Genomic DNA, 27911 nt, shown 5'->3' with positions numbered 1-27911 from the left:
TGGCGCGCACTGTTCGTCAGTGCAATAGGTAGTTAACTACTGTCATGGTTACCATCACCCTGCGTGAGTGCTGAGCTTAGTGCTCGTGTGCTGCACGGACATGACAGATGGTAAGAATACCCCGTCAGACGTTTTCTGACATTGGAGCTGTACAATCTTCAATCAGAATGTAGGAAGACATCAGATAGTGGATTGGAAAGGGTTAAAAATCGTAAGGTGAACATACCCTCTCTCAGCCCTTCCCAATCTCAGTGAGGGTCAGCTAGGTGGCATTTCGTTTGAAACTCCCGGGCAGCTTGAAGATTCTCCCAGTCTTCCATGTGTCACTACTGAAACCACTCAAAGAGAACACATTTGCTGGAAGAAGTCAGCCACCTCCTCCACCCTGATCAAGCTGCTCTTCCTCCTGCTCCTGAATAAGCATACCAATACCTCCTGCGGCTTCCATTTGACTACGCTTCTGCCTCATCTCATTGTACTGCATACTGATACTTCCTGCTGCTGACCTTTTGGCTTCCATTTGACTATGCTTCCATCTCATCCCATTTGTACTGCATACCGATACCTCCTGCTGCTGATCTTTGGCTTTTATTTTGATTACACTTCCGTCTCATCCCATGGTACTGCATACTGTGACTTCCCGATAACGACTCCTGGCTATTCTGACTACTCACTAGTGACCGACTTGGTTACTACAACTGCGGCTTCAATCCAACATTGGTAAAAGTCGACAGCAATTTTGTAGTTTACGGATGAAGGAGACCTGACATCAATTTCCTTGTTACCTTCATCATACACTTTAATTCACTATCTTTTTTTCAAACATGCATATTTCTCTGTCTGATTCACTGTACATAATTCTAGGCAGCAGTAACACATTTTTTCTTTTAGTACAGCTCTCTGAGGCTGACAGCCCCTCCCTTCAGAATTCACCTTATCTCTGGAGTGGCATTGTATTAAATTACATCTCTATCACATGGCAATAACACTGTTATTGTTACATCAGTGTTAAGCGTTAAAACACCACAGTTAGCTCAATATGCTGCACAGCTCTATTCAACTTAAGCAAGCAGTGTGTAGTTGGTTCCTCAGTGAAACGCATACACCACACTCTCACCACGTTACGCTCTTCCCTTAAGAATGTGGACAGCAGTGCTTCATCAGTGGAAGTGTAGGAAGATAAATATATTGGAGAACCTCTTAACCATTAACACACAATAGCCTTTTCAGCACTGCTACATCTGTGTATTGCAAAAAGTGTTAGAGAGGACACAGAAACGATATAGCAAAAAACTACACTGCCATATTACAAATGCAATAACAATGCCAGTTATACACACATATGACTGTGCTCTATCAGAGTTATTCCAAGTTACCAATTTCAACACTCCGACCTTACCGTACAGTACAAAGTTTTGCCATGCGCAATCAAGGTTACTAAGAGACCAATTTAGAGATGTACAGTCTATCACTTCTGCCATAACAAGCAGCAGGTCCCCTACTTTAGAATTCAAATTCTCACTTGTTCCGTCGACCAATTGTTTCATCTATGATTTCTCTGACTAGTCCTATACGCCGAGGTTACAGTCTGAATCTCTGGGAGAGTGTCTTCCCCTGTGAAGCAATAGTTTCTTGGAGTGCCAGTGGATCTCCTCTCCCAGTCAATCAGGCCTAAAACCTACGAGTTAGCAGGAGGTGAAATCACCCTCTTCAGACTCTCCAAAACTCAAATGAGCCCCCAGGAATGTTGCAGGTTTCAATGATACCAGGTTGTTTCTTCAGACAGCTTAGACACTTTATTGTACCGGTACATATGTGTTCAGTGGAATCCCTTCCTAAAGACTGAACCAACAAAAAAAACAAAACATACTCTCTTATACAATGCACACAAAGACATTCCTTTGTCATCTAAAAACAAACTGATTGGTTACAGTCACTACAGTATTACACAGGCACAGTATACTCTTCTTCATACAAACTGCTCATTCTATTGTCTTTAAATATGCATACTTCTGCCCTCCATGTTACAACACCCACCATCTTACTTGCTTAACTCTTTTTTTTATCCAAATCACAGCTGCCACATTAATACACACATACAGTTCCGCTACATACATGCTCGCACACACACACAAAGGCCATACAGCTCTGCTACATGCACACACACATCTGCAGCTGGCATGCTAAACACTGATATTGGAGTGTGTATGGAGGGGGATCGTGGGTCGATCCTGCCCCATATAACGCGGGTGCCTGCTGTTTCTGACAGCTGACACCCGCCTGCAACAATAAGCCATGCCGCTCATCTGAGCTGTTAACACTTTAAATGCCACTGTTAATTCTGACAACTGCAATTTAAATTCCTGCACTGCGCCCCGCGATAAGATTGTGGGTTGCCCTGGCTGAAAATTGCATCTTAGACCGCATTCACATGACAGTATGCGTACTTGTGCATGCAAGAGCTTAGTGTTTTTGCAGAATGAATGTTGCTTTTCCGTGCGCACAAGTCCTGAGCAATTGTGCGTGCAGAAAAAAATACACCAATGTTCCCAGCCATTGGTCTGAGTTCAAGATGTGTCCTTTTACCTGTACAATTACGCAGTGCTTCACGCATCTCATAGTCTAGTGCGTGCATTAATACATTCCTATTGACTTCTATGGGGGCTTTTGGTACACAACTGCGCAGGAAAATAGAGCATGCTGTGTTTTGTTGGTTTTTTTTGTGTGACCAAACTTTGCAGAAAAAATATGCGCATGTGAACAAATCCATTGAAATCAATGGGTCCTATTCTCTGTGTATTGAGTACGCAAATTTTGCATGCGCAAATAAGCCTTTTTGAAGTCGGCCTAATGGTCAGAAAATGCAGTATTTATATATTTCTAAAATTATTTTACACAATAAAAGCATTTTTCATAGATTTTTTTTTCTTGCATTGCCATATTCATAAACATGTAACTTTTCATTTTCTCATCTGCAGAGCTGCCTGAGGGCTTGTTTTTGTGGGATGAGTTGACATGCGCATTGGTATCATTTTGGGGTGCATGTGACTTTCTGATTGTGTGTTTTTGGAACCGAGGCGTACAAAGGAAAACACAACTCTGACATTGCTTTTTATGTATTCTTTTTGCATGTTGTTGGTTCTTTGGTATAAATTATATGTTATCCTTATTTTGTGGGTCGTTTCGATTCCGGCGATACCAAATTTATATTTTTTTGTGCTTAGATTTTACTGCTTTGGGACAATAAAGGCATTTTTCATAGAAAGCATTTTTTTGTATCTCAGTATTTAGAATCATAACTTCTTTATTTTTTCATCTCTGGAACTGAATGAAGTCTTGATTTTTACAGGATGAGTTGATGCTTTCATTTGTACCCATTCTGGAGGGCAAATGACTTTTTGATCACTTGTTATTTCATTTTTTGTGAGGTAATCAGGTATTTTGGCATTTCTTTATATTTTAAAGCGTTCACCAAATAGGATACATAGCGTAATACGTTTATAATACCAATCGTTATGAACAGGTCAATACCAAATTTGTTGGAGTTTTTTTATTTGCACTTTTCCAACAATAAACAGGATTTATATTTTAGGGGGAGGACTTTAGATGTGAAAATATTGTTTAGTTATTTTCTTTACCACGTTTGTACATCCCACAAGGGGAGTTGAAGATATGATGATCCTTTAATCGCATAGATAATACAATGTACTACTTAGGGCTAGTTCAGATCAGCTTTAGGGGATTCCATTTTCCAGCTCCATTTGGAGAGCAGGAAAACTGCGCCCCTGGCAAAATGGCCTCCCATTGACTATAATGGGGTTTGTTCGATTTCTATCCATCAGTCCGGCATTTTGCTGGAATTTACAGAACGAAATAGCGCTGCTTGCAGAGATATTTAATCCTATTTTCTAGTGGAAATCAGCAATGGAGGTTCGGAATGGAACCTCCGACGCCGATGTAAATGAACCCTTATGTAGTAGATAATCACAGACGTGATAATCACAGCCGCATAACGGGACAAAACCAAACCACTGACTTTAATAGGATTTCAGTGGTTTCGTTTTCACTAGCTCTTTTCTCGGACGTTAATTGTACGGCCGAGAAAAGATAGGACCTGCCCTATCTTTCCCACATGTAGTGAATACCACTTGCGGGAAAGATCGGGCAGCACCTATCTTCCTGCGCTCCTAGAGTTTGAAAAGCCGGCGAGGGGAAGAAAGTCCCCTCGTTCAGGCGCAACTACGCTCCGTGTTGGCGAGCGTAGTTGCACCTACGCTTGTCTGAATCCACCCTCAGGCGCGTTTCATGATCATCAAAGGATTGCAAGTGTTCCCCATTAATTTCATTCACAGACATCTCATCGCACTCACATGCACATTGCACAGCATGTCAGTACCATGTGATGGCTTTGATGTCCCACTGAAAACAATGGGTGACGCTTTCCGCATTAACGTCCAAAGATAGAACATGCTGCGAGGAAAATATCGTTCATGTGAATAATTCCATTCAAAAGAATGGCTTTCATATTCAAGCGCGTTTTGTGTGCCTAGCATGATACAAAACTCGCACAAGAATATCGCTTAGATTTGGTCCGCGTGGAACTTGTATTTTTTAATCTAATCTGTGATTTGCTGTATATTCAAACGTAACAAGTTGAAATAGTGAAAGGAATGTAACTGCAATATGCTGTCGGCACAGTTCTGTACACGACGGTTTTGGTCTTGTCATCTTTTGCTAGTCTGTGTCGTACAGCCCAGCTTTCATTTGTTATACTGCTGAGGGAAAACGAAAGCTGCGCTGTGATTGGTTGCTATTTGTTATACTGCTGAGGGAAAATAGAAGCTGTGCTGCGATTGGTTGCTATGGGCAACACAGTTTTTCTTTAAAATCTCAATCCATGTTAATCGCAATGAAGTCTGCCCTCACATGTCTGCCCGTTTGTGTAAGCATAGCTTGTGATGTGCACCCCCTTCCCCTCGCCGAATGGCGCAGTGCCTGCGCATCACCAAATAAATCTGTCTTGTCGCGCTCCCTAGAGAACTCTATTGATTTACGGGATAAAACGTAGCCTATGTCCTTCCTCAAAATGCAAGCTATCTCCCTGCCAATTTTCATGAAAATCACTTCAGAGGTTTAGCCATGAAAAGGTAACAGACAGACAGAGTTACTTTCCCATTTATAATGGATTCCTAATGGGAAACTTAATGAATGATCAATAAAACAAAATTTCCCACATTCAGGCGACATTCATAGGGGTTAGTGAAATATTGGGCCGAGGAACAAGGCCCGATGTCACACTTGTCAATGTGCATTTTACCCACGGATGCACAGCGTTTGTTTCACGCGAGTCGGAGCATCGGAAAGTATATCCATCGATTTCAGTCGGAAAGATCACACCGCACTTGCATGAACATCGCATTGCATGCAATGTGTTTGACTGTGCCATTGAAAACAAAGAGCGATGCGTTCTGACGGATACGAGAAAAAAAATAAGACACCTGCAGCCTACCGTCAAGGCTGCATGTTATATATTTATTTTGCTTTAGCTTAATTTTTTTTATTTGCATTTACTTTAGAGGCAAGTTAGATTAGGTCCTACTAGTAACTAACTATTTCCTAAAAGGGAATCTTCAGCATTAGAGAAAAGGGAAGTTAGTTAGATGTTTGTTAACGCAATCCTATGCAGGCTTCCAGCGGCAGAAATCTCACCACGGAATTTTCGCCTGTCTGCAGGCGGCCTTAGTCAGAACTATATTAGCCAGCTTAAGAAGAAACAAAGAGACCATCTTCTTTGTTTCAAAGAAATATGCAAAAGAATGTCCATGAGCAATGTAAATAAGAGAGATCTGCATATTGAAAACACGGGGTCCACTGCTCATGTCCATCTGTACACAGTAGTTATACTTAGGCCGGCTGCACACGGCCGTGATGGGCTCCGCCGCGAAATTCCGCGGCGGAGCCCGTCACAGCGCCCCCCAGGAGACCCCAAAGTTACCTGCGGATTCGGCGTCCTCGCTCCCGTATGACGCTTCCCCGCCCACCGCCGCCGCGTCATGTGACACGTCCACCGCGTCGCATGACGCGGCCGGCCGCGTCACATGACGTGGCCGGCCGCGTCACATGACGCGATGGGCAGGGAAGCGTTTTCACGCTATCTTCTGCTGTGCTACAGTGGAAGATAGCGTGAAAGGACGGCTTCCATTGACTGCAATGGAAGCCGTCAGCGCTTACACCCGCGGCAAATAGAGCATGCCGCGGGTGAGGACGGGAGATTTCACGGTGCGGAATTCCACGGTGGAATTTCGCACAGTGAGCTATTAGGTTCAATAGAACCTAATAGCTGCGGGCAACGCAGCGGATTTCCGCCGCGAATTACGCGGCGGAAATCCGTTTGTGGGAAGGAGGCCTAAGCTTGCTTGGTCTCCTAGCCTACTCAGTCCTGGACACTGCATTTGCCTCTAAAATTAGACTAGACACTCTATCAGCAATTTATTTCTATATCTACGAAGGACTAGAACGTGATAGGAGACACCTCTCCTTGTGAGGCCTAGGGTGGTTCCTGATCAACTACTTCATACTGTAGGGAAACGCCTCGAACCCAACCCTAAGAACACTAAAATCAACGAGCGCGTACTCACCCGCGCCCGGCGGCCCCGGCTCTTTCATGTGCTGGCTGCCGTGCAGCCGGCGAATGCGCAGACTGGAGCCGGCGGCCGGGTGAGTGACATATCTGTGCGAGGGTCTGCGAGCCCCGCACAAAAATAGGACATGCCGCGGTTTGTTTGCCGCGCGACATTTCACGCGGCCAAACCGCGGCCGTCTGCATAGGAGTGCGTATTGTAATGCACTCCTATGCAGGCTTTGAGCGGTGGAAATCCCGCGGTGCAGGCGGCCTTATGTGCATGAAATATACATGCATAATACGCAGCCCGAGTGCGTCCTGTGGGGGCAGAAAAATGTAGCTGAAAGGAACGGAAACCAGGTCACAGATCAATGTGCTGCCTGATGCACTGAAGCCTGTGGCCCTTGTGCATGTGGGATGTACTTGGGGCCCCGAGCCGGAGATCGCAGCACAGAACCGCTGCCGTACACAGCCAGTCCAGAGTATGGCGCCCGGCCCGTGCCGACACTTTCCAGCGGGTGTATACTTGCGTTATTAGAGGACGCGCGGTATACTTGGACAGCCGCCATATTGCAGCCTCAGCACTCGTGCGTGTATCACTGTAGTGTAGAGAACACCCGGCAGTGCGAGGAACAGACATATCATCATGTCACGTGACCGTCCGCCCGCCCAGGGGCCTCCAGGGCCCCTCACTGCAACCACACAGTCCAGCGGCCCGGCCATGCAGAGTCCCGCCAATCACACGTGGTCTTACAGCCGTCCAATGGGGACGGCATTTCCATACAAGCCCGCCGGTTGCCTGGTGCAGGTCACGTGAGCGGGACGGAGCTGAGCGTTGTGCTTGGAGTGGTTACAGAGCGTTACCGTGGAGCTGCCTGTAAATATACTGCGGGCAGCAGCAGCAGCCTGCGACATACTGACAGCCTGGCGACAGAGGACCACCAGCGCCAGGAGGAGGGGGACGACCACCTGCCTGTGTGACCCGAGCTGGTGCTAGGTGGGTGCATGTGTCACCGCAGGGGCTCCTCCTTGTCCCTTCACTAGGAGGCCTTATTCACACGAGTGTCTGCTTTTGGTGCTTGACAACCGGACTAATTGTAGCGCCTGTCTGTGTGACATCCGTATGCGTTGCATGGCTCTGTATTTTACGTCCGTGCGGTATCCGTTTTTTTTCTCTTGCGCACAAAAAAATAGAGGCAAGTTTTTTTTCTCTAGAGTTGCTTAGCAACCCTCATAAAAAACACACTCAGAGATCTGTGCTTCAGGTTTTATTTGCGCACCCATTGATATGAATGGATAAGCGTTGTCCGAGAAGAACAGGATGCGCTACGACTTTTTTTTCACAGTCCGTGTAAAAACACGCATGTCTGTATAGTCCCATTGAGTGTAATGGGCCCGTGTGCAGTCAGGTGTAAATACGGACAGGAGAATCGCTGTATGTAATAAGTGCGATAGACGGAGAGATCATCAAGTCCTGTCTGTATCCAGTGACTATGGGGGCTTCGGGTACACCTAGCTCCCCTGTACTGCTCAGATTAGGAGCGCAGTGGAATATGCTCCTGACATCCTTGACATGATGTTCCAGATCGATGTAAGGCGGTGCTCACATCTGTGTTCGCGGGCGCTGTTGTAAATCGGGCATTAAATGCCAGACATTTTTATCAAGTAAAATGCCAAACGGAACGGACCCCATTGTAGTCAATTGGCTCCATCACAAAAATGGACCCATTCAGCCAGGGGATTCCCCTTTTCTGCTCCAACAACAGAACAGGTTCCGGAATCCCCTAATGTAGGTGTGAGCATGGCCTACGCTGTATATGTAGATGGCTCAGACCGCAGCTTATCTCCCGGGGTGATACAGAATCAGCGATATATCTGATCCTCCTATTTCCACATTTGCTGTTGGGAGACAATCTCACTATTCCTACTTGGATTAGACCGAAACTGCTAAATGGGTGAATGTCTATGTGCAGCCTAAAGATGCCCCATCAAAAAAGAAGTTATACCCATCCACAGAATCTGATCTCTTCTTACGGGGGTTGGGTTTACAGCCCTTGGATTCCCTTTTTTACTGAGCTGGTTGTGTTTTTGAGAATATGATAGATGGGTGCTGGGGAAGAGCGTGTGCCTGTTTCTGATTAATATGTTGCAGATGTGTGTCACAGGAGTCTTCCGCAGCCCATTTGGTGTGTATCCAGGAACAGCTGTGTACTCGGGATGTGGCGGTGCGCGGTACTACAGCTCAGTTTCATCCACTTGCATGGAACTGAGCTGCAATACCAAACACTGCCGCAACTGTACGTAGAGTGCTGTGAGTGAAGACCTGATGGCTCCTCCAGTGGGGCAGTTCCTCTTGCCGTGCCTCTTCCCCATGGCTAACAGAAGGGAGAGGGTTATATGGAAAGGGTTTGTCTAAATCTGCCCCAATGTGTTCTGATAATACTATTTAGCCATTCTTTGTTAGCCGCCTAACCCTGGTATGTTCTGAGATATTATCCATTATATTTGTTACTAACAGAAATGGCCAACTCACTGACATGACTAGCCAGAGCCCGTACACCCAGTATGATGAGACTGACAGACGAAGAGGAAGGAGCCCTTCGTCCCAGCAGGATTCTACAAGCATTCAAACCAGCACTGCGAAGAAAAGCATGAAGAACGACCAGGACATGGCGAGGACAGAGAGAGGAAGGACCAGAAGCGTCCGGGATAGAAGCCCGAATATTGATAAAAGTAGTGACTCTTACTATTCTGATGACTATGAGAACACAACATATGGGTCTGAGCGGTCACCAACACCTAGCTCCAAGAACGTGTCACCGTGTGCCAAGAAGACTGGCTATAAAGTGAGATCTGTAACACCTGTACATAACAGAGGTAAGATGTGGGTTTTCTACCTGAGGGTGACATTTTTATAAAAATTTACCAATCTGTGGGCCAATAAGAAGTTATGAAACTTGCCACAAACTTTTTTTCAACCTTCTTTTTTTTTTTTTCTACCTTGTTTCAAAAAAAGCTATACTCCATATGAAGGCAGCTTTAGTCTAGTTCTTTAGTTAAGCAACCCTATAAAGCTAGACGACCAGGTTTTGAGTTGTGTTTCTGCAGCGTGTTGCCGTGCTACGTGAAGTGCTGGGAATAAGAGCTGGTAGGAGAGCATTGTGCAGGAGTGACTTCATACGGTACATGTGTGGCAGCCACCTTGCCCTGGAGGTGGCAATTCGGGAGTTGACTAATTCCCAAGTTCTTACAAAGCATATCAGAAAATTATTAGTGGTTATACAAATTCCTAAGTAAATCCCTGTTATGGATCTGGGACAACACCTATAAGTAGACTAGATAGGATGCAGCTTTGAGGGCATGCGTTGTGTATCATATATACATACATATAAAAAAAAAATCCAAATATTGTTGCTAATGGAAGACAGACACAATAAACTTAAACCCACTGCCCAGTCTCATGTCAAACTAGATCACCAGATATTTTAGGCCTTTTTTTTTTATATCTGTTTTAGGCCGGCGGCACACAAATGGGTCGGATTCCGCATGCGGGAGCCTGCAGCGGAATCCGACCCTTTTCCCAGCTGGTGGTCGTGCGTACTTGCATATTTATCTGTATTGCGGATGGTGCGGATGGCTCGCGATCGGACATGCACAGTTCAGATTTTTTTTTTTTTTTTTTCATCACTAGGCAATGATGCGGAACTCGTGATCTTTCTGCAGTGTCAATTGCGGAAGGGCCGCAGGTCAGAAGGCTTCCATTGACTGTAATGGAAGCCATTCGTGTGGAATCCGCATGAAAATAGAGCATGCAGCGATTTTTTTTTTTTTTTTTTTTCATTTTATTTCCCCCCCTCCCCCCTCTCCTCCACGCGTGGAAATCGCAGTTTGATTCCACGAGTATATAGGAAAAAAATTGATCTTTACATTGCATATGCCAAACAGTATTAGCTGCGGATCCACGGTGCTGGCGCCAACTGTGGATTCCACAATGCAAATCTGTTCGTGTGCCGCCGGCCTTAGAGGTTGTGTTAAGAGTCTCCATCACAAATAATACCGGTAAAAATAGCACCACATGAGACCAGCTTGACTGCATTCAGTCATTCCGTATTGACTGACCATAATGTGCTTGTTGTTGCAGGTATAAAAAAAATGCATACCAAATTTTCATCCAGTAAAAAGGCACCACGATGGGGATTTCGTTCCCAGAGTCTAAACAAAGAGTCTCCTCCAAAGGACATAGATGTTGTCACTAAAAGAGTTCTTTCAGCTCGGCTCTTGAAAATTAATGAACTAAGAAATGAATTAACAGAGCTTCAGTTAAAATTAGAAGAGTATCAGAAAGAAAACAAGGCCCTAAAGAGGTTACAGTTCAGACAGGAAAAGGCCTTGAATAAGTTTGAGGATACAGAAAATGAGATCTCCCAGCTGATATCCCGTCATAATAATGAGATCCGAACCCTAAAAGAACGACTACGCAAATCTCAGGAAAGGGAGAGGAATACAGAAAAGAGACTGAAGGACACAGAAGAAGAGTTGTACAGGGCAAATGTCGCATTAAAGAAGTTAAAGCAGCTTTCTGAGAATAAACACCTTGCTGAACGTGAGGAGCTAACAAAGAAAGTGGATCTTCTAGAAAGTAGGCTGGATGATCGAGAAAGAAGAGTCCGGGTATTCCAGCATTTTATTTGCATTGTAATTTTACAGTGGATTAGTTATCGTAGATTGCTTTAACCCCCTACAGGTTACTCTGAACTCTGTTTATTCTACATATGAACCTTATAGTTTTGGATGAACAGAGTTTGTACTACTTCAAGCTACTATAGTTCCTGTTCTGTTAGTGCTAGCGGGGTCACAGTATAATTTTAAAGTCAAGTCTCCTGTCTGTAGCAGCAATAGAACTGACGTTACACCTATTTGAAGTAGGGTTGGTAATGCTGAATTTACCGTTATCACTTTAGACTGCGTGCAGAGCAAAGGTAGGACAGCTCTTTTGTCCAGGGGAAAGATAACATGTTAGCACCCCCTGCCCCCATTGTCAATTAGAACATTTTTGCTATCTTATTATCACAAATGGGGGTCTTTTTGCCAAAAGAGGATTGTGAAGATGAGCACTTGCTCACCTAATCATTACTCAATGTCCTTTAAAGGGGTTTTCCAGGGAGAATATTATTGATGACCTCACCTTTGATTTCGCTTGTGTTGATTTCAATGAGAGCCAAGTTACAAGCACCGGCCATTTCATAGAGTTTGGAGCAGAGACTTCTGCTGCTTTCATTACGACCTCTGTGTAATTGCGGTGCTGTCAACGGGCTCACAATCTGCTGATCGATCGGGGTTCTAAGCAATGGACCCCAACTGATCAACTATTGATGAGCTATTCTGAGGATATGTCATCAATAGTATTCTTCCTAGAAAACCCCCTTAACCCTGCAGATACTGCAGTCATTGCTGACCATGGCATCTAAACATTTTTGGAGAAAAAAAATTAAAAATGACTTTTTTTGTTTACAGAAAACCTACCAACCAAAAATCACTAACAAAGTACAGTGTATTGCTAAAAACTCTCCGAATCAATTTGATAAGTAAAAGCATTCTAAAGTTACTATCACATAAAGTGACACATGGCAGACTTTAAAAAATAGGCCTATGTAAAAGAGGACAAAACTGGCTGCTGAGGGAGGGAATAAACCTTTTAAAAACTTGTTCTTGTCTTCTTGGAAAAACTAAGAGTGCTGACACGAACCCTTTCCTGCATCTTCCAGGAGCTGGAGAAGAACATTGACCTGACGCAAAGCAGTTTCCAAAGGCAGTTGATAATTGAGAAGAAGAAAGTCCATGATGTTCAAGATGACAAGAAAGTGCTGCAAGAAGAGCTTCAACGGGTGACTCAAAAATTACGGGTATGCATTCTTTGATTTCTGTGTATGAAGTTGGTGTTATGTAAATTGGGATACCTGCATGATGCTTCTGAAGAGTTGGGTTTTCCAGGAAAATACTATTGATGACCTACTCTCAGGATAGGTCATCAATAGTCGATCGGCTGGGGTCCGTCGCTGTGAACCCCAGCTGATTAGGCGCCCGCTATCAATGCCGCAATACACAGGTGTCAGTGCAGAAACTACTGTCCCGACTCCAGTGTAGGCACAGCTATTATTATTGTTAATGAGAGCTGCGCCTGCCACTACATAGGGGTCGGAGCAGCAGCTTCCACTCTGACCCCTGTGTATTGCAGCACTGACAGCGGACGCTTGTTCCAGATTCTATGTCCATCTGGTTGTGTAGTATAGTTTACGTATCCAGTGTAGAGAACCAATATTTTCATTCATCTGTTCAAGATAATAAAGGTACTGTTGTTATCATAAACAAGTCCCACAATACAATTAGTTTATTGTCAAAATCAGGTGATAGACTTCCTTTAAAGGAGTTGCATCAAAATTGACTTATCACTTACTCTTGGGATAGGTGATAAGTTTGATCAGTGGATTGGTACTATTTTGGGGAGCATATGACTTTTTAATCGCTTTTTAATACTGTGTATCTTTTTATTTTTCTCTGACAGCATTTACCATGCAGGAAAAAGAATGCATTATTTTAGGGCTCCTGTCCAGGGGCGAATTTTCACAGTGTTGCCCGTCCACGAGCAGAGAATCATTGCTGCGAATTGCCGCAATTCCTCGCGGTGAGCCTATCTGTCAGATAGGCTGATTGCTGAGATCTGTCTGCCGGCACCCGCGGCGGAGATTCGCTGCGGGATTTCGCAATGCCTGTGGACAGGCAGCCTTAGCCAAACAGACAGGGTGATACCAAATATTGTTTTATATATTTTATTTTTATTTTTTTTGCTTTTTAATATTTTTTTTTTTTTTGTATTAATGAAAAATGAAAAAAAAAACTAAACATTACAATTTCTTTTTTTTTTTTTCTAACAACTGGGGACTTGAACTTGTGTTCGCATTGATTTCTTGTACAATATACTACAATACATTTCTAGTGCAGTATATTGAATTTTTACAAGCATCCTATTAAGCTATTTATATGCCGCAGTTTCTAAAGCATTAATGCTGCTGCATTCAGGTAACAGCTGTCTTTGACAGCTAGCACCTTAGGCTACTCCATACAAATGCCACGGATATCCAAAGTACATGTTTGCTTGCTGCCACGAGGGGTTAAAAAGGACCTGTCATGTGGTAAGGTCTGGGGGGCTAATTGCATGTATAGGCTCTCCTTAGATCCGGTTCCAGGCACTGTGAATCTGACAATGGGTGGTGTCAGACTTGATTGACAGTATGACGTCCTCCATTGACCGATTCATCAAAGTGCAAAGAGTCGATCTAAGAAGAGTCCGTACGGAAAACTGAGGTATCAAGAAAAGAAAGTCAGCAATAGACTTGAGATTGGAGCAGCTGCGTGTTCCAGCCCTCACCTCTGAAGATCTGTAAAGCACCCTGAGATATGATTGTAAGACTTATGAGCAAATTTGCAGCATAAGAATATAAATGGGTATTTTGTATGTAATACTGTTTTGCTCCACAAAAGCACTTCAGTCTGATGGACCCGGAAGTTCAGCTTTATATTTCTTTGCATGCATACACAAGTACATTTATGTTTTCCACCATACAGGACAAAGAAAGAGAACTTGATGCAAAAAATATCTATGCTTTGCGTTTGCCCAAGCCTTCACCGAAAAGGGACACTGAGATTACACCTAGGAAGAAAGGTAAGATAGATCATGTTAATGAAAGTACAGAGATTTCACTTAAAAAGGCGGAGTATAATGTATAATTGGATTTTTTCGTTATAGGGAAGAGTCATGGCGTTAACATAAGTGTTCAAACAAATGACGATGCCTCATGGCTGGACTTTCCTCCTCCACCCCCAGTTCCAACTGAAGATAAACTAGAGAGCGAGCAGGAAGCTCTGGTAATGCTTCACAATACAGCGTTCTCTCTATTTTTTTAACTTGCAGTTCTGAAGCTGAATTTCCCAAGACAGTAAATGAAGGTGGAGCACTAATGCCAAATGTACAAACTTATGTGTTTAATCAAAACCTAATAAAAGTTTAAAAAATTTAGCTGATGAGACAGAAACTTGCAGGAATAATCCCACAAATTAAAGTTATCGCTTAATCACAAGATAGGAACGAACAATCTGATTAGTGGGGTCCGGACACAGGAAACCCCAGCTCATATTAGAACAAGGTCCTGAAGGTCCCCAAACAAATGGAGCGATATTCACGCATGCATGCATACCGTTGCTCCATTCATTTCAGTGGGAGTGCCAAAGATATCTTAGCATATGTGGTAGCATGCATGCATGATCATTGCTTTATTCATTCATGGGGCCTTCTGGACCCCCATTCTCGTGATTGTTGGAGGTGTCAATGATAAGATACTTAGTCCGGCTGTCAGCTCCCATGGTGCTCACACAAGCTCTGCTTCTGTGCTCATGCAATCATCATCCCGTACATGTATGCTGAAAATGTGGGAAGGAGTTCATGACTGGTTAGCCAATGAGGAACTCCTTCCCCCAACTAAGGCTGACAGCAGCACTGTGGTCAGCTAGCCCACTAATGGATCAGCTATGGGACAGTTGTATAGCATCTGCCACAACAACAAACTTATAAGACGGATGACAATGCAGCGGGAGAATTCCTGCCCATTCGAATAATTGATCATTCATAATGTATATTTACGGTCTTCCTGCAAGTGGAAAAACTGCCTTTTTTTTTTTTTTTTTCTTCAAACTTTTTTGCTTTTGTTGCAGTTTGTCAGATGCTGAAAAGCTAAAATTCAAGTTATGATACAAAAATTTAAAGGAGCTAGGCTAAGATACACAACCCCTCCTAAAATGTTAGGTCTTGGGTGAAAAGCTAGTTGTCCCAAGTAGAGATGAGCAAGCATACTCGCTAAGGGCAATTACTCGAGCGAGCATTGTCCTTAGCGAGTACCTGCCCGCTCGGAGAAAAGATTCAGGTGCCGGCGGGGAAGAGCGGGGGGGATGGAATGGAGGGGAGATCTCTCCCTCTCTCCCCCCTGCTCACTCCTGCAACTCACCCGCGCCGGCACCCGAATCTTTTCTTCCGAGCAGGCAGGTACTCGCTTAGGACAATACTCGCTCGAGTAATTGCCCTTAGCGAGTATGCTCGCTCATCTCTAGTCCCCAGTCCTGGTCTCAGCACGCCCAGTAAGAAAACTGTAGTATTACTAGGCGACTTTCTGTTCTGGGTCATAGAGGAAGGTCATGAGTAGGGCATGCTACTCTCTGATGTTCATATGCACCAATAAGGAATATGCACAGGGGTTGTGCTTTTTCTTTTGCCTTACTTTTCAGAGAGGTGATAACAGACCTGTTTCAAATTAATAGTGAGTAGAGGTGACAACTTTTATATTATTCATTCATCTTTTGCCAAAGGAAGAAGATAATTTAGCAGAACAGCTTAAAAAGGAAGCAGAAAGCATTCAAAGAGAAAAGCAAGAAGCTGAAAGGCGTAAAAGAGAGAGAGAACAGGCAGAACGAAAACAAGCTCAAGAAGAGATGTTAAATAGAAATAAGGAGCAAAAGCTTTTGGAGGACAAAGCAAGGCAACTGCGTGAAGGTAAGATCACCATAAGCCCCTATAGTACCAAACCTATTTTGCCAGTAAGGCCTTCAGGAACTTTTTTTCATTTTTTTTTTTGACAGTATTCATAGAGCTATGACTTTCTCCATCAACTTAGCCATAAAAGGGCTTGTTTTTTTACAAGAGGGGTTGTATTTATCTCATTGTTAACATTTTAGGGCACAAACTGCTTGATCTCTTTATATTCCATATTTTTGGTTGGCTGAATGGGAAGAAAAATTACTACTTTTTTGTTTCTTTCCACCGTTCACATTAAATAAAGTGATAATCTTAGAGTTGTGGACTACTTATTAGGTGTTTCTAAAGAAAATACCTGATGATGGCGCAAGAAGGTTTTCCAGTAAATTGGGAATTGGGTTAGGATCCTTCCCTTTTTCTATGAGAATAATTACAAACACCTGTGTAGCCACCAGATTCTCTGTTAAAGAGGTTTTCTGAATAATTGGTGGCAATGGGGATGCAGTGTATATAAAAAATATAAACACAATACTTGCCTTCCACTACCATGATGCTCCTCTGTCACTGCTAGCTGCGCCCCATTCTACTGTTTGCAAGTGCTGCAGCATTCACACGTCTTTACTCATGTGACCCTGCAGCCATCAGAAGCCCTGACAGGTATGTAACTGATCACGCCCCGTAAACCTGCTGGGCGCTTCTACATTAGAAGCCCATGTGGCAGATTTACAGGATGTCACTGGGTCTTTTCGCCTGGTGACATTTTCTGTGAGATGCTGTATGCCAAACTGCCATGGTGAGTATATTTTATATATTTTTTTTTTGTCACGGGTAGCACAAAACTATATAAAATAAGACAAGCCCTTTTAATGGAGACCTCTCTCTATGTATCACTAGCTTAACATGCAAACTCATTTACCAGTTGTGTGTGTTATGTTAATGCCATATCTGAATTTAGGATTGTTTTTTTCTAATACTTGCAGAATGGGAGAAAGAAGAATTTGAAAGAAAGAGGAAAAACGACTTGATGAGTGAAGAAAGAACCATAAAGGAAGAAGGTGTAAACAGAAGTGAAGAGGAAAGGCTTAAAAAGGAGCTCTTATTGGCAAAAATGTTTGAAATTGATAACGAAAACCAAGACCCGTTTTACTCTGAGAACTCTCGACGTGCTCAAACTCCACAACTGGATACTTCAGTAAAAATGGATATTACAAATAGAAAGCATAAAATATATAGATTCTCAGAACCAACTGAGAAATTGTTTAATGGCCTTCCAGTTCACGGAGGACACGAGTCAAAAAGAGATGGCCAGAGTCAAAAAAACACAATGGATACTAATGGGGACTTAACATTTGGAAGTTATACTCCATCTTTTGGAAGAGGGAGATCCGTTGTTCATAATCCAAGAAAGGAAGTGGGGGAGGAGACGATTACAACCACCTCAAAGCTGGACATACAAAAAGACAAAAAATCTAGTTTAATGGAGCAGCTTTTTGGAAACGGTTCTAATGCTACGTTGCCTTCTATTTCCAAATTTGGGGACCAAGATGGTCTCATTTCGAATAGTAGTAAACTCCCTGTTCAGGACTCTAGCAAAACTTTACCTTGGGACCAAAACAGCAAAATCGAAGGGAAAGATGATGTGTTCTTATCTGGTGATGGGAAAACCTCAAGCTCCAGTAGAAGCCGCTTGCAGAACACGCCAGCAAGGACCTCATCAATAAGAGCTGTTAAATCTGTAGAAGATGAAATTGAAGAATTAGCATTATAGGAATGTAAATGTGCCTGTTTAATATTTAAAGCCTTGTCAAAATATACGGATTCCTTAATTGTGTGTTGCATATTTTGTAACTGCTAGTATTTTTCCGAAGTAGTCTCATTAAATTATTTTTCAAAAAACCGACTGACTGAGATGTGGAAGTACACTTAACATTCCTGATTTGTTTGTATGTATTTTTTTTTATAGATTATGTTAAGAATTTTACTAATGCCCCTTTTAAAATGTATAGTGGCAGCTCACCCTATTTGGCAGATGGAGCCTGCATGGCCACACTTACTGCAGCTGAATAGCCTGCGGTGGGATACTGATAGTACAACATAGCACTTTTGCACTGTATTACATTAGAAATTATTACTTTTGCGTATTCCACACCTAATGTTAAACAAATTTGTCATAATTATTAACTGAAAAATTGTGCATTTGAATTATAATAATTCTGATGTTCGGTTGATGATGATAACAATTTGTATTTACAAATGTGGAAGCGATGCCGGAAATGAAGATTATAACAAAGCATTAAATATCTATAATATTTGTTTAAGAGCATCTGTCATAAAATGTTGTTTGCACAATTTACTATGATTTTTATAAATGTATTTTACACTATATTTCGATAATTATAATCTATAAACTCTTACTGAGCTGCCAGTAAGGTAAATAATTAATATTGAAGTGTTATGGCATTTTGGAAAGTGAGAATATTTAAATATTTTACCATCTTGGCCTTGTCATCATGATGTAACTAAAATAAAATGAGTGTTTAAATATTCTGCTAATTTCTTTAATAAAGCCTAAAATTTCAGGCTTGAGCAGTGAAGCACAATTTGTCTTCTCATGCAAAATTAGATACAGACATTTAAACACTTTGTGTTTTTTTTTTTCTTTTTAATTCAATAGATCATGGCAATGTCTGCTGAAAATCTAATGTCTATTGGGCTTGCAGCGACTGAGCGAGAATCATCAAGTTTCTGCATGCTGAATGACGCATCATGCAGTGTAAACAGCAGTCACTCACTTTTGAACAACTGTCTGCTTTCTGTGAATGGAGGGGGGGGGGGGGGGGAGAACGCTCCCTAGTCTGCTCCGCCTCCATGGCGGCAGTTATGTCATTTTTCTTGCAGTTTGTGCACTGTAGAAACAAGACGCACCAAAAAATGGCGGAATGTCTTTTTTTTTTTTTTCATTTCTCTCCACTTAGAATTTTTAAAGTTTCTTCAGTACATTATATGGTACATTACAAATACAACGCGGCCCACAAAAAACAGGCCCTCATACAGCTACATCAATGGATAAATAAAGGAGTTATGTTTTTTTTTTTTGTTTTTTTTAAAGGGAGGGGGGGGGGGAGAAAAAAGAAAAACTCCGTCACTAAGGAGTTAAAATCTTTAGCTCTATAGGTGTTTGATAGCTGCAGAGTAGCACACATGTTAAAATAATTTCATTTGCATGAACATCTTCAAAGGTTTGTTACTAAATTATTACTGCTTTTAATTGCTTTGTTTTTTTAATAATAAGGGGGGTTTTGCTGAAGTGCAACAGTGCAAAGAAAGCCTTATCCTTAAAGGGGTTGTAGGAGAAGGGAGTCTGCTTTTTATTCAGTGCCACTCTTATCCAAGCACTGTGGCTGGTACTGCCATATGTAAAAGACTATCCAGTGTACTTTAGCACAGGTCTTGTTCACACTAGTACTGTTTTAGCGCAGTATAGGGGCGCGAAAAAAAATTGCACCTATACTGCGCTACAAAAATTATATGAACGGCAGCTGCTCCAGGAGAAGAGAGAGAGAAGTAGTCCCGCAGGGCCTTTGGATTTCCCAATAGCAGGCAGAGAGAGAGAAAGATATGGGGAATTAACCCATAGCCCTGCTTTGCCTCTCCCTCCAAACCCCTGCTCTCTCTCCCTGTGCATAGAGAGGGGGCGGGGCTATAGGGCTTCTCACAGAGATTCCCCATAGCAGATATAGAGATTTTGGGGGGGGGGGGGCATAAGGCAGATCCCTGTAACTCTGCCCCCCTCTCCCCGCTATAGGCAAATCCCTTGGGGAGAGAGGTGGAGGGAGTCCCCTACTGCCCCCTGTTGCTGGAGGAATACCCCCCTGCGTACAGCAGGACATTTAAAATGTGCTGCCCAGAAGCACATTTCAAATGCCCCGTTGTACATGCCTGTTAGTCCCTGCGGGGATTAAGGGAACCCTCGGGGAGTCCCCTCATCCCCACGAGGACTAACAGAAGTTTACAGTGGGACGTTTAAAATGCACTTCTGGTCAGCACGTTTTAAATGTTCTGCTGTATTCCCTCAGTCGGCAGAAATCTTTCCCTGCACAGGAGTTTTCATGGACTCCTGCTCCCATAGGAGTCTATATAGAAACTCCTGCGCATCTCGCACCCAAGATAGGTCAGGTCCTATCTTTTCTCACACCACGGACCTTAGATGCGGGCATTGCAGCCACGCATGTCCTATCTTTGATTGGTGCAAGTATTTAGCGTGTCTAAAATTCCTTCATGTGAACGCTTCTATAGGTAACAACTGGTTCTAACAGAAGCGCACTTTTCATGTGCCCCTAATGCACGAAAACAGCGCTCGTGTGAACAAGGCCTCAGAGCGTGTCTCTGATGTTATAACCGGTTCAGTTGCTGTTCTTCTGCCAAGACCAGAATTCAGCCTGGTCTTTAATTTTATTTATTTTTGAAAAGTCTAAATTTTTACCTTTCAGCAAAAACGAGGAGGGGATTTAAATACAACCCTTTAAAAGGGGTCCAGTAATACCTCTACCGGGCTGCCATCCACACAGCATGTGGCAACTTATCCTAGGTCAAGAGCATTCATGTGCAGAACACCTCTGAGCAGGGTCCCAAAGCCCTGCGCCCCTATGGCAATTAGGCTTCACCTACGACCCCTTTGTCAGACCCGCCAATGCAATGAAAACTTATGGGTCACTAGACTGACAGAGGGCGGACTCCTTCTGTCAAACTCCTTAGATTCTGTGATTGCTTTTGACAGCAGAATTTAAGGGGTTGGTTAGCAAGGTTTCTCTGATCCTGGCTCATAGTGCCGTAGTCTGTCAACCACTGCTAATAATGAAGTAATCCTTACATGTTATTAGGGGAAGACACAGGATTCTACGTTTGTAAAAGTCACTGCTCTAACTATCCTCCTTTCCAGATTTACCTTGCATTACATTGTGCACGACTTTACTACTTTACCCTTCCCTACTATCCCATATTTCAGCTTTTCAAAAGACTTAAATGCCATTTGTCTTATCTGTCACAATACGGCCTATATTTTTATTCTTCTATTGAGAAGAGAAGTGAGCTTATGTACAAACATTGTGAATAGCATTCTTACTTAGGGTGTATCCACATCTACGTCAGAGATTTTGTTAGGAGCCTCTGTTGCAGTTGCCACTTAATTTATTGGAAAAATTGGTGAAGCACGCAATACACTTTTTTTTTCCAATAAATCCTCTGCCTCAGTTATGGTCAGCCTCTGTCCATCGCTGTTCGTTTCCATCGTAGAACAGATCTGTCACTCTATTATTTTCGCTGTTCTGCTATGACAAAGCAGTACAATGCTAATGTTTAGCACAGATATGAATTCGCCCATGTGTAAATACGAAGCGACATGATATGAAATATTTAAATAGATGATACAACAGGCTGTTTTATGCAAATTATGGCATACTCTGATTAACTTGCGATCTAAGGGTCTAGGTTCTCCCTTTAAAGATCTGTATACTAGTTAAAGGGCTTGTCACATGAAAAATATTGTTTATAGTTAAATCTAGCCCATTACTATAAACATTTTTTGTATTTACACTTATTAGAAAATGTTTCTATACCCAGATATTCCAGGACTGAAGTTGGAATAGTGCTACCAGCTCCATCTATTAAAGAGCCTTTGGCCTCCTGCACACGGGTGGAAATTCTGCGGCGGGAATTCCCGCTGAATTTCCGTTCGTGCCCGCCTGCATAGGATTGCATTAGATACTGCAATCCTAGGCAGATGGCCGTGATTTGTCTGCGTGAAAACTCACGCGGAAAACAAATCGCGGCATGTTCTATTTCTGTGCGGGTATCGCATAGACACGCACAGAAATGTCAGTGGTGACGGGCCGGCTCCTCCCTGCACATGCGCCGGCGCCTGGCACACAGTGCAAAGAGGAGACGCCGGGAGTGGGTAAATTCCACCATCTTTGAGTGCGTCTTGTTACAATTACTATGATACCAAACTTGTATAGCTTTTTTTTTTTTGCTGTGCTACTTTTATTTTTTTCAAAGATATTTAATTTCATTAAATTATCTTCTGCTGCCATCTTCTGATAGCCTTAACTTTTTTATTTTTCAGTTGAGATAGTTGTGTGGGGCTCATTTTGTGTGGGACATCCTGGAGTTTCCATTAGTATCATTTTGGAATACATACGACTTTTTAATCGCTTTTTATTACTTTTTTCTTGGAGACGAGGTGACCTAAAAAGCTCAATTCTGGCGTTCTTTTTTTTTTTTTTTTTCTTTTTTCTGACGACATTCACCGCGCAGGGTAAATAGTGCATTATTTTGATAGAGCGGACTTTTATGAACGCAGCGATACCAAATATGTATTTTTGTTTTATTAGATGATTTTATTATAAATATGGCAAAAGGTTTTGATTTTTTTTATTACTTTTAATTTTTTTAATAATTAGTAAAACTTTTTTAAACCTATTTTAACTTTTTTTTTCTTTTTAGTCCCCATAGGAGACAAGAACTTGCAATGCTTTGATTGCTCCTGCAGTATGATGCAATGCCATGGCATTACATCATATCACAATCGGGCAGCCATTCTATCAATCCACGCCACAGGCATGGCTTGATAGGCAGTTTGAAATGGCAACCTTGGGGCCTTTCTAAAGGCCCCCGGCTGCCATGGCAATGGCACGGCAACTTGTAATCTTATGGCGGGGGCAGTTCGGGAACCCCGAACATTTGGTCGCGCATTTAACCCCTTGAGTGGCACGCCCGGAAATGTTCTGGGACGAGCTCCACTACCCATAGTGATATAGCCCGGAAGATTTCCGGGCTATGTTTCACTATGGAGCTGTGCAGGGTACTGCTGTATTATGTCGCCACTAGAAGTAAGGGGTGGCGACATTATACAGCTGTCAATGAAACTACTCACGCCCCCAGCTTCTGATTGGCTGGGGACGTGTTTAATCCCCGCCCAAAGCCCGTTCATACATACCTGGAGGACAGCGCCGAGCCTGTGATCGTCGCCCAGAGGAGGACCCAGACAGCAGGAGTAGAGCAGCACAGTGGCCAGTGGAGCGGAGAGTCTGGGAACGGCGGCAGCAGAGGGAGCCACGATCACTACAGTGAGTGATCTGCCGGCCGGGATGGAGTAGAGTGCAGTGCAACAAAGTGCCTGCATGGACCACTCAGGATCCGCAGGGACAGCTGCAGTGTGTGTGGACTAGATGAGAAGTCAGTGCAGTGGTAGGGGCAGGATGTCAGGCTGAGGGGGAAAGGGGACGGAGCCGTGTCAGGGGGGCAGCAATGGTGTGTCGGGTTGGTTGGGGGGAGGGGGGGCAATGGTGTGTTTAACAGTTTACATGCCCCGATCTATGCCACTGCAGCATATAAAGGGCTGTCGGAGGGGGCTCCCTCTGTGACCATCAGACCCCCCGCAATGTGATTAGGGGGTCCTTATCGGTTTCTGTGGCACCCGGAGGCTTAAATGTAGACTCCGGGTTTGCCAGCTTAGGCTATGACGCTCAGACTCTGTCTGAGCATCATAGCCTGTCTAATACTCTGTTATGCCTCCGCATAGCAGAGTATTATGCAAGTCCCCTAAAGGGACAAAAAATTTAAAAAAGCAAAAAAAAAAAAACAACGCCCAAATCCCACCTTTCTCCCTTTACTTTGTAAAAAATTAAAAACAAAATTACACATGTGGTATATCTGCGTTTGTAATGACCCAGAGAAGGAACTTAGTTCATTATTTAACTCCTTAATGACACAGCCCCCTTTTTTTTCCATTTTCGTTTTTTCTTCCCCCTTTTAAAAAATCGTAATTCCTTTATTTATTCGTTCACGTCACTGTATGAGGGCTTGTTTTTTGCAGAACCTGTTGTACTTTTCAATGGTTCTATTTAATCTGCATGAAGCTTCTCATTATAACCAATCTGGAGCAAACCAGTGAAATCTTCTGGAATATGATTTATTCCCATAACAGCCTGCTCTTCAGACTTTGCACATATCCTGGACAATGCATCTGCCTTGCCATTTCGAGAACCGGAGCGGTAAGACATAATGAAACTAAACCTGGAGAAGAACAATATTATGTCCGTGCTAAGGTAGCTGAGAGCATGGAGCAGTGACCGGGGGCCGCAGTGGGTGGCCTCCGGTCACATGATTGCCATTATTCAATGAATAATAGCGATAACGTAAAAGTTTAAAAAGTTGAAGTTTAATGCTCCTTTTGGTTTAGACACCATTGTGCATACAGACATAAGATTAGGGTCACAATGGGCATGTTTCTGAATACAGGACAAACAGGGGTATCCATTTTGGTGTGGAAGTCTTCATTAATATGTGTGCTGTACAAAAAAAATGGCCAAAAAAAGGAAAATCAGAATTTTGTCCTTCTGCTTTGCTTAGATTCATTCAAAAACGGTGGGGTCAAAATATGCAATACACTCCCAGATTAATTGATTAACTTAGGGGTCTAGTTTTCAAAATGGGGTCATTTTTGAGGGGTTCTTTGTCATTTTGGCCACTCAAGGGCTCTACAAGTGTGCAAAAACCGCCTTCAACCAAAATGTTTGTTCTGAAAGCCACCGGCTGCTCTTTTCAGTTTGGGCCCTGTTGTGCATATGGACAGAGGATTAGGGCCACAAAGGGTATGTTTCTGAACACAGGACAAACAGGGGTATCCATTTTGGGGTGTAAATCCTCATTTTGATGTGCACTGTAGAAATTTTGTAAAATTTTTTTTTTTCCTCTAAATTTCATTAACACCTGAAAAGAAACTGTGGGGTCAAAATACTCATATCACCATTCAGTGAATATATTAAGAGATAAAGTTTTTAAAATCGGGTCGTTTGTGGGGGTATGTATCATTCTGACACCTATGAGCCTTTGCAATCTTGGCTTGGTGTAGCAAAATAAAATGTTCCTCCAAATGTAATAATCAATGTTAAATTTGTACGTCTCCTAAATGGTTAAAAAAAAAAACGTTTTTCCAATGTGCTTCGGGAATAAAGTACATAGATAGAAATATATATCTTATCAAAAATTTGTACTGTAGGTTTGCAAATATTTGACATATTGCAGTTGAAAATGTTCCCAGTTTGGTTCTTTTAATAAATATACACAAATATTGGTCTATTTTTACCAACTAAATGAAGTACAATATGTGGCGAAAAAACAATGTCCGAATCACTTGGATATGCAAAACCTTTACGGAGCTACTCTATGTTAAAGTGACACGTCAGATTTTCAAAATTTGGCTTGGTCATTAAGGTGCAAACAGGCTTCATTATTAAGGGGTAATAAATAATAAATAAATAAATAATTGCAAAAAATAAAACAAATAAAAATAAATAAAATGTGAAGGACTATTACTTTTTTTAATAAATAAAAAAAGCTAGCAGTCCCCTCATAACACCCTCCCACCCAAATAAAAAAAAAGTAAAAGCCTCTTCAGACAACATACAATAATTGCCCCAGTCACAAATTTCAGTCTGTTCTACCCAATACTAACTGCTTTTGCATCTTTGCTAAAGATCTTCTGTACTTGGATGATTAACATCTATGTACAGACGTTGTGGCTAAAATAAATAGAGGTAGTTACATTTAAAGCATCCTTTAGGGGTTAATGCAATAGACATTAGATATCTACAAACAATGAGGCCTTATTCACACGACTGTATACACGCCACTATTTAGCGGCATCAAAAAATTGGGCAAAATTGTGACCATCTGAAGCATTGGATTCCAATGTATTCACTCAGATGAATGATTTTTGGCCCCATAAAAAAATGCTGCGTTCAAAGATGGGTCTTTTGCGGATATACGGTGGAAACTCCCATAGACTCCAATAGAAGCTGCAAAAAAGGAAGGGGGGAGGGAATTTACCTGTGCCCAACACTGGGAAAAGAAGACTGGCTGGCTCTTTTTAAGCATTAGTGGTCATTAGAGGTCAATGGAGGACCCTCAAAAACGATTTCAGGGACCTAGGATTCAAGCTTAGGACGACGCCCTCCAAGCTAGTTTTCTCAGAAATACTACCTGCACCACAAGCCATATTAGAAAGGCAGCAGGGTCTTAAGGAGGTAAACAAGTGACTCCGGAGTTGGTGTAAGGAGGATTGTGTTCCTGGAGAACTAGGCTGACTTTGCTGTCAGCTACAGGCTTTACCATAGGGATGGGCTGCATCTCAATGGGGAGGGAAGATGGCTAGAGGGCTTGAGTAGTGTTTAAACTAGGGAATGGGGGGGGCAAAAAGAGAAACAGGGGGGTAGACAGTTTAATAGTGACCTGGGACCAAGAAATGGAAACAGGGGTCAAGCATGGAGTAGGGTTAGTACAATTAGAACTGACAGAACAGCTAATAGTACCATTAGTAGCAAAATGAATATAAAAAACAACAACAACCGTGTCAATTGAATGACAATGAATGCAGGAAGTCTGATCGGTAAAGTGGGTGAGCTTGAAGCGAGAACATCTGATGAAAATTACGATATAGTAGCAATAACGGAAACATGGCTTGATGATAAGTGCGATTGGGCAATGAATTTACAGAGTTACAATCTCTTCAAAAGAGAACGTGGAAACCAGAAAGGGGGAGGGGTATGTCTGTATGTTAAATCATACTTAATGCCGAAGCTACAAAAAGATATAGATGCAGGAGTTGAACGTGTGGAATCTCTGTGGGTAGAAATACAGGGAGAAAATAACAAAAGCCTAATAGGGGTTTTCTATAGGCCACCAAAGCAAAAGAAAAACTGAAATCTTATTATTAAGGCAAATATGATATGGGAAGACAAAACCTGCAAATCTCACAAGGGTGATAAGTTCTTGAAAACAATTAAAGATAACTACCTTACCCAACTTGTGCGGGAGCCAACTAGAGGGAGGGACACTCCTGACTGGTATTACTGTATCTTTACGCCACCAGGAAGTCCTGGTGGAGTCAAGATTGACAAGGGGTTGATGCACCCTGTTCCTGATTGGCCAGTTGGCAGCCTCCTCTCCCAGGTCCTGGCAGTCAGTGAACAGAGAATGAGGACGGGGAATCATTGGCAGTCACAGCTGCAGCAGGCACAGGAGCACTAGCAGACAGTGTGGTTGCTCCCTGCGGCTGTCCTCTGCCACCTCCGCTCCCCATTGTCAGTCTCCCATTTCTTGGCCTGGCTCCCAGCAGTCCTCTCCCAGCTGCTCTGCACCCCATTGTCAGTGTGCTCACCTCATCTGCAGTGTCCCAACTGCTACCAGCTCTCCTCAGCCACCTCCAGTCCCCGTTGTCACTCACTCCGTCTCCTGTGTACCGGCCCTGCTGCTGCCGGCTCTGCTTTGCCTCAAGCGATCCCCTTATCTGCCCTGCTGTCAGTCTTCCCATGTTCATACACAGGTGGGGGCTCAGCAGAGAGTGCATCGCAGGGAGGGTTCTGTGAAGGGGAGTAGCTGAGCTCTGCTGCATCAGCGCTCCCCTCTCACATCAGCATGTCTAGTGATTTATCCCTGCTCTCCACACTTAGGGTTCGGGTTACTGCTCCTGGTAGGCTTACAATTGTAGCTGTAGAGCCTTCCATTGAAGCCTCTCCAGCTAATAACTGAAGCCAAAGTGGACAAAATACCCGAGCCCTTACTGTGGACAGCAGGGAAAGATCTCTACAGACGCTGCTAAAGGACCTTCAAGAACCCGGAGGAATCCAGCCAATCAGGAGCTAGGGATAT

General features: G+C 43.0%; 1 protein-coding gene and 1 long non-coding RNA gene across 4 annotated transcripts; one reads left to right on the top strand and one right to left on the bottom strand.

The window, feature by feature from the left end:
• The first annotated feature begins 7408 nt into the window (after positions 1-7408).
• Positions 7409-18732, top strand: LCA5 (lebercilin LCA5). The gene is made up of 8 exons (XM_066604890.1): positions 7409-7619; positions 9141-9499; positions 10764-11293; positions 12388-12525; positions 14246-14342; positions 14427-14545; positions 16037-16220; positions 17183-18732. Exons 2-8 carry the CDS (start codon positions 9160-9162, stop codon positions 17968-17970), a joined length of 2196 nt encoding a protein of 731 aa, XP_066460987.1. The 5' UTR covers positions 7409-7619; positions 9141-9159; the 3' UTR covers positions 17971-18732.
• Positions 14143-27842, bottom strand: LOC136628794 (uncharacterized). Of its 3 annotated transcripts, none has more exons than XR_010792900.1 (3): positions 27057-27122; positions 17804-17935; positions 14143-14330 (listed from the first exon to the last, which is right to left on the bottom strand). It is a non-coding gene; the product is annotated as an uncharacterized lncRNA (long non-coding RNA). The 3 variants fall into 3 exon arrangements; XR_010792899.1 differs by lacking the exon at positions 27057-27122 and adding an exon at positions 27421-27842 and having other exon boundaries at positions 14146-14330; XR_010792898.1 differs by lacking the exon at positions 27057-27122 and adding an exon at positions 21325-21521 and having other exon boundaries at positions 14148-14330.
• Positions 27843-27911: the final 69 nt, after the last annotated feature.

The sequence above is a fragment of the Eleutherodactylus coqui genome, chromosome 1, assembly GCF_035609145.1.
Source record: "Eleutherodactylus coqui strain aEleCoq1 chromosome 1, aEleCoq1.hap1, whole genome shotgun sequence".
Classification (NCBI taxonomy): Eukaryota; Metazoa; Chordata; class Amphibia; order Anura; family Eleutherodactylidae; genus Eleutherodactylus; species Eleutherodactylus coqui.
Note: the sequence above shows the minus strand (reverse complement) of the source record. Positions and strands in the feature narration are given on the sequence as shown.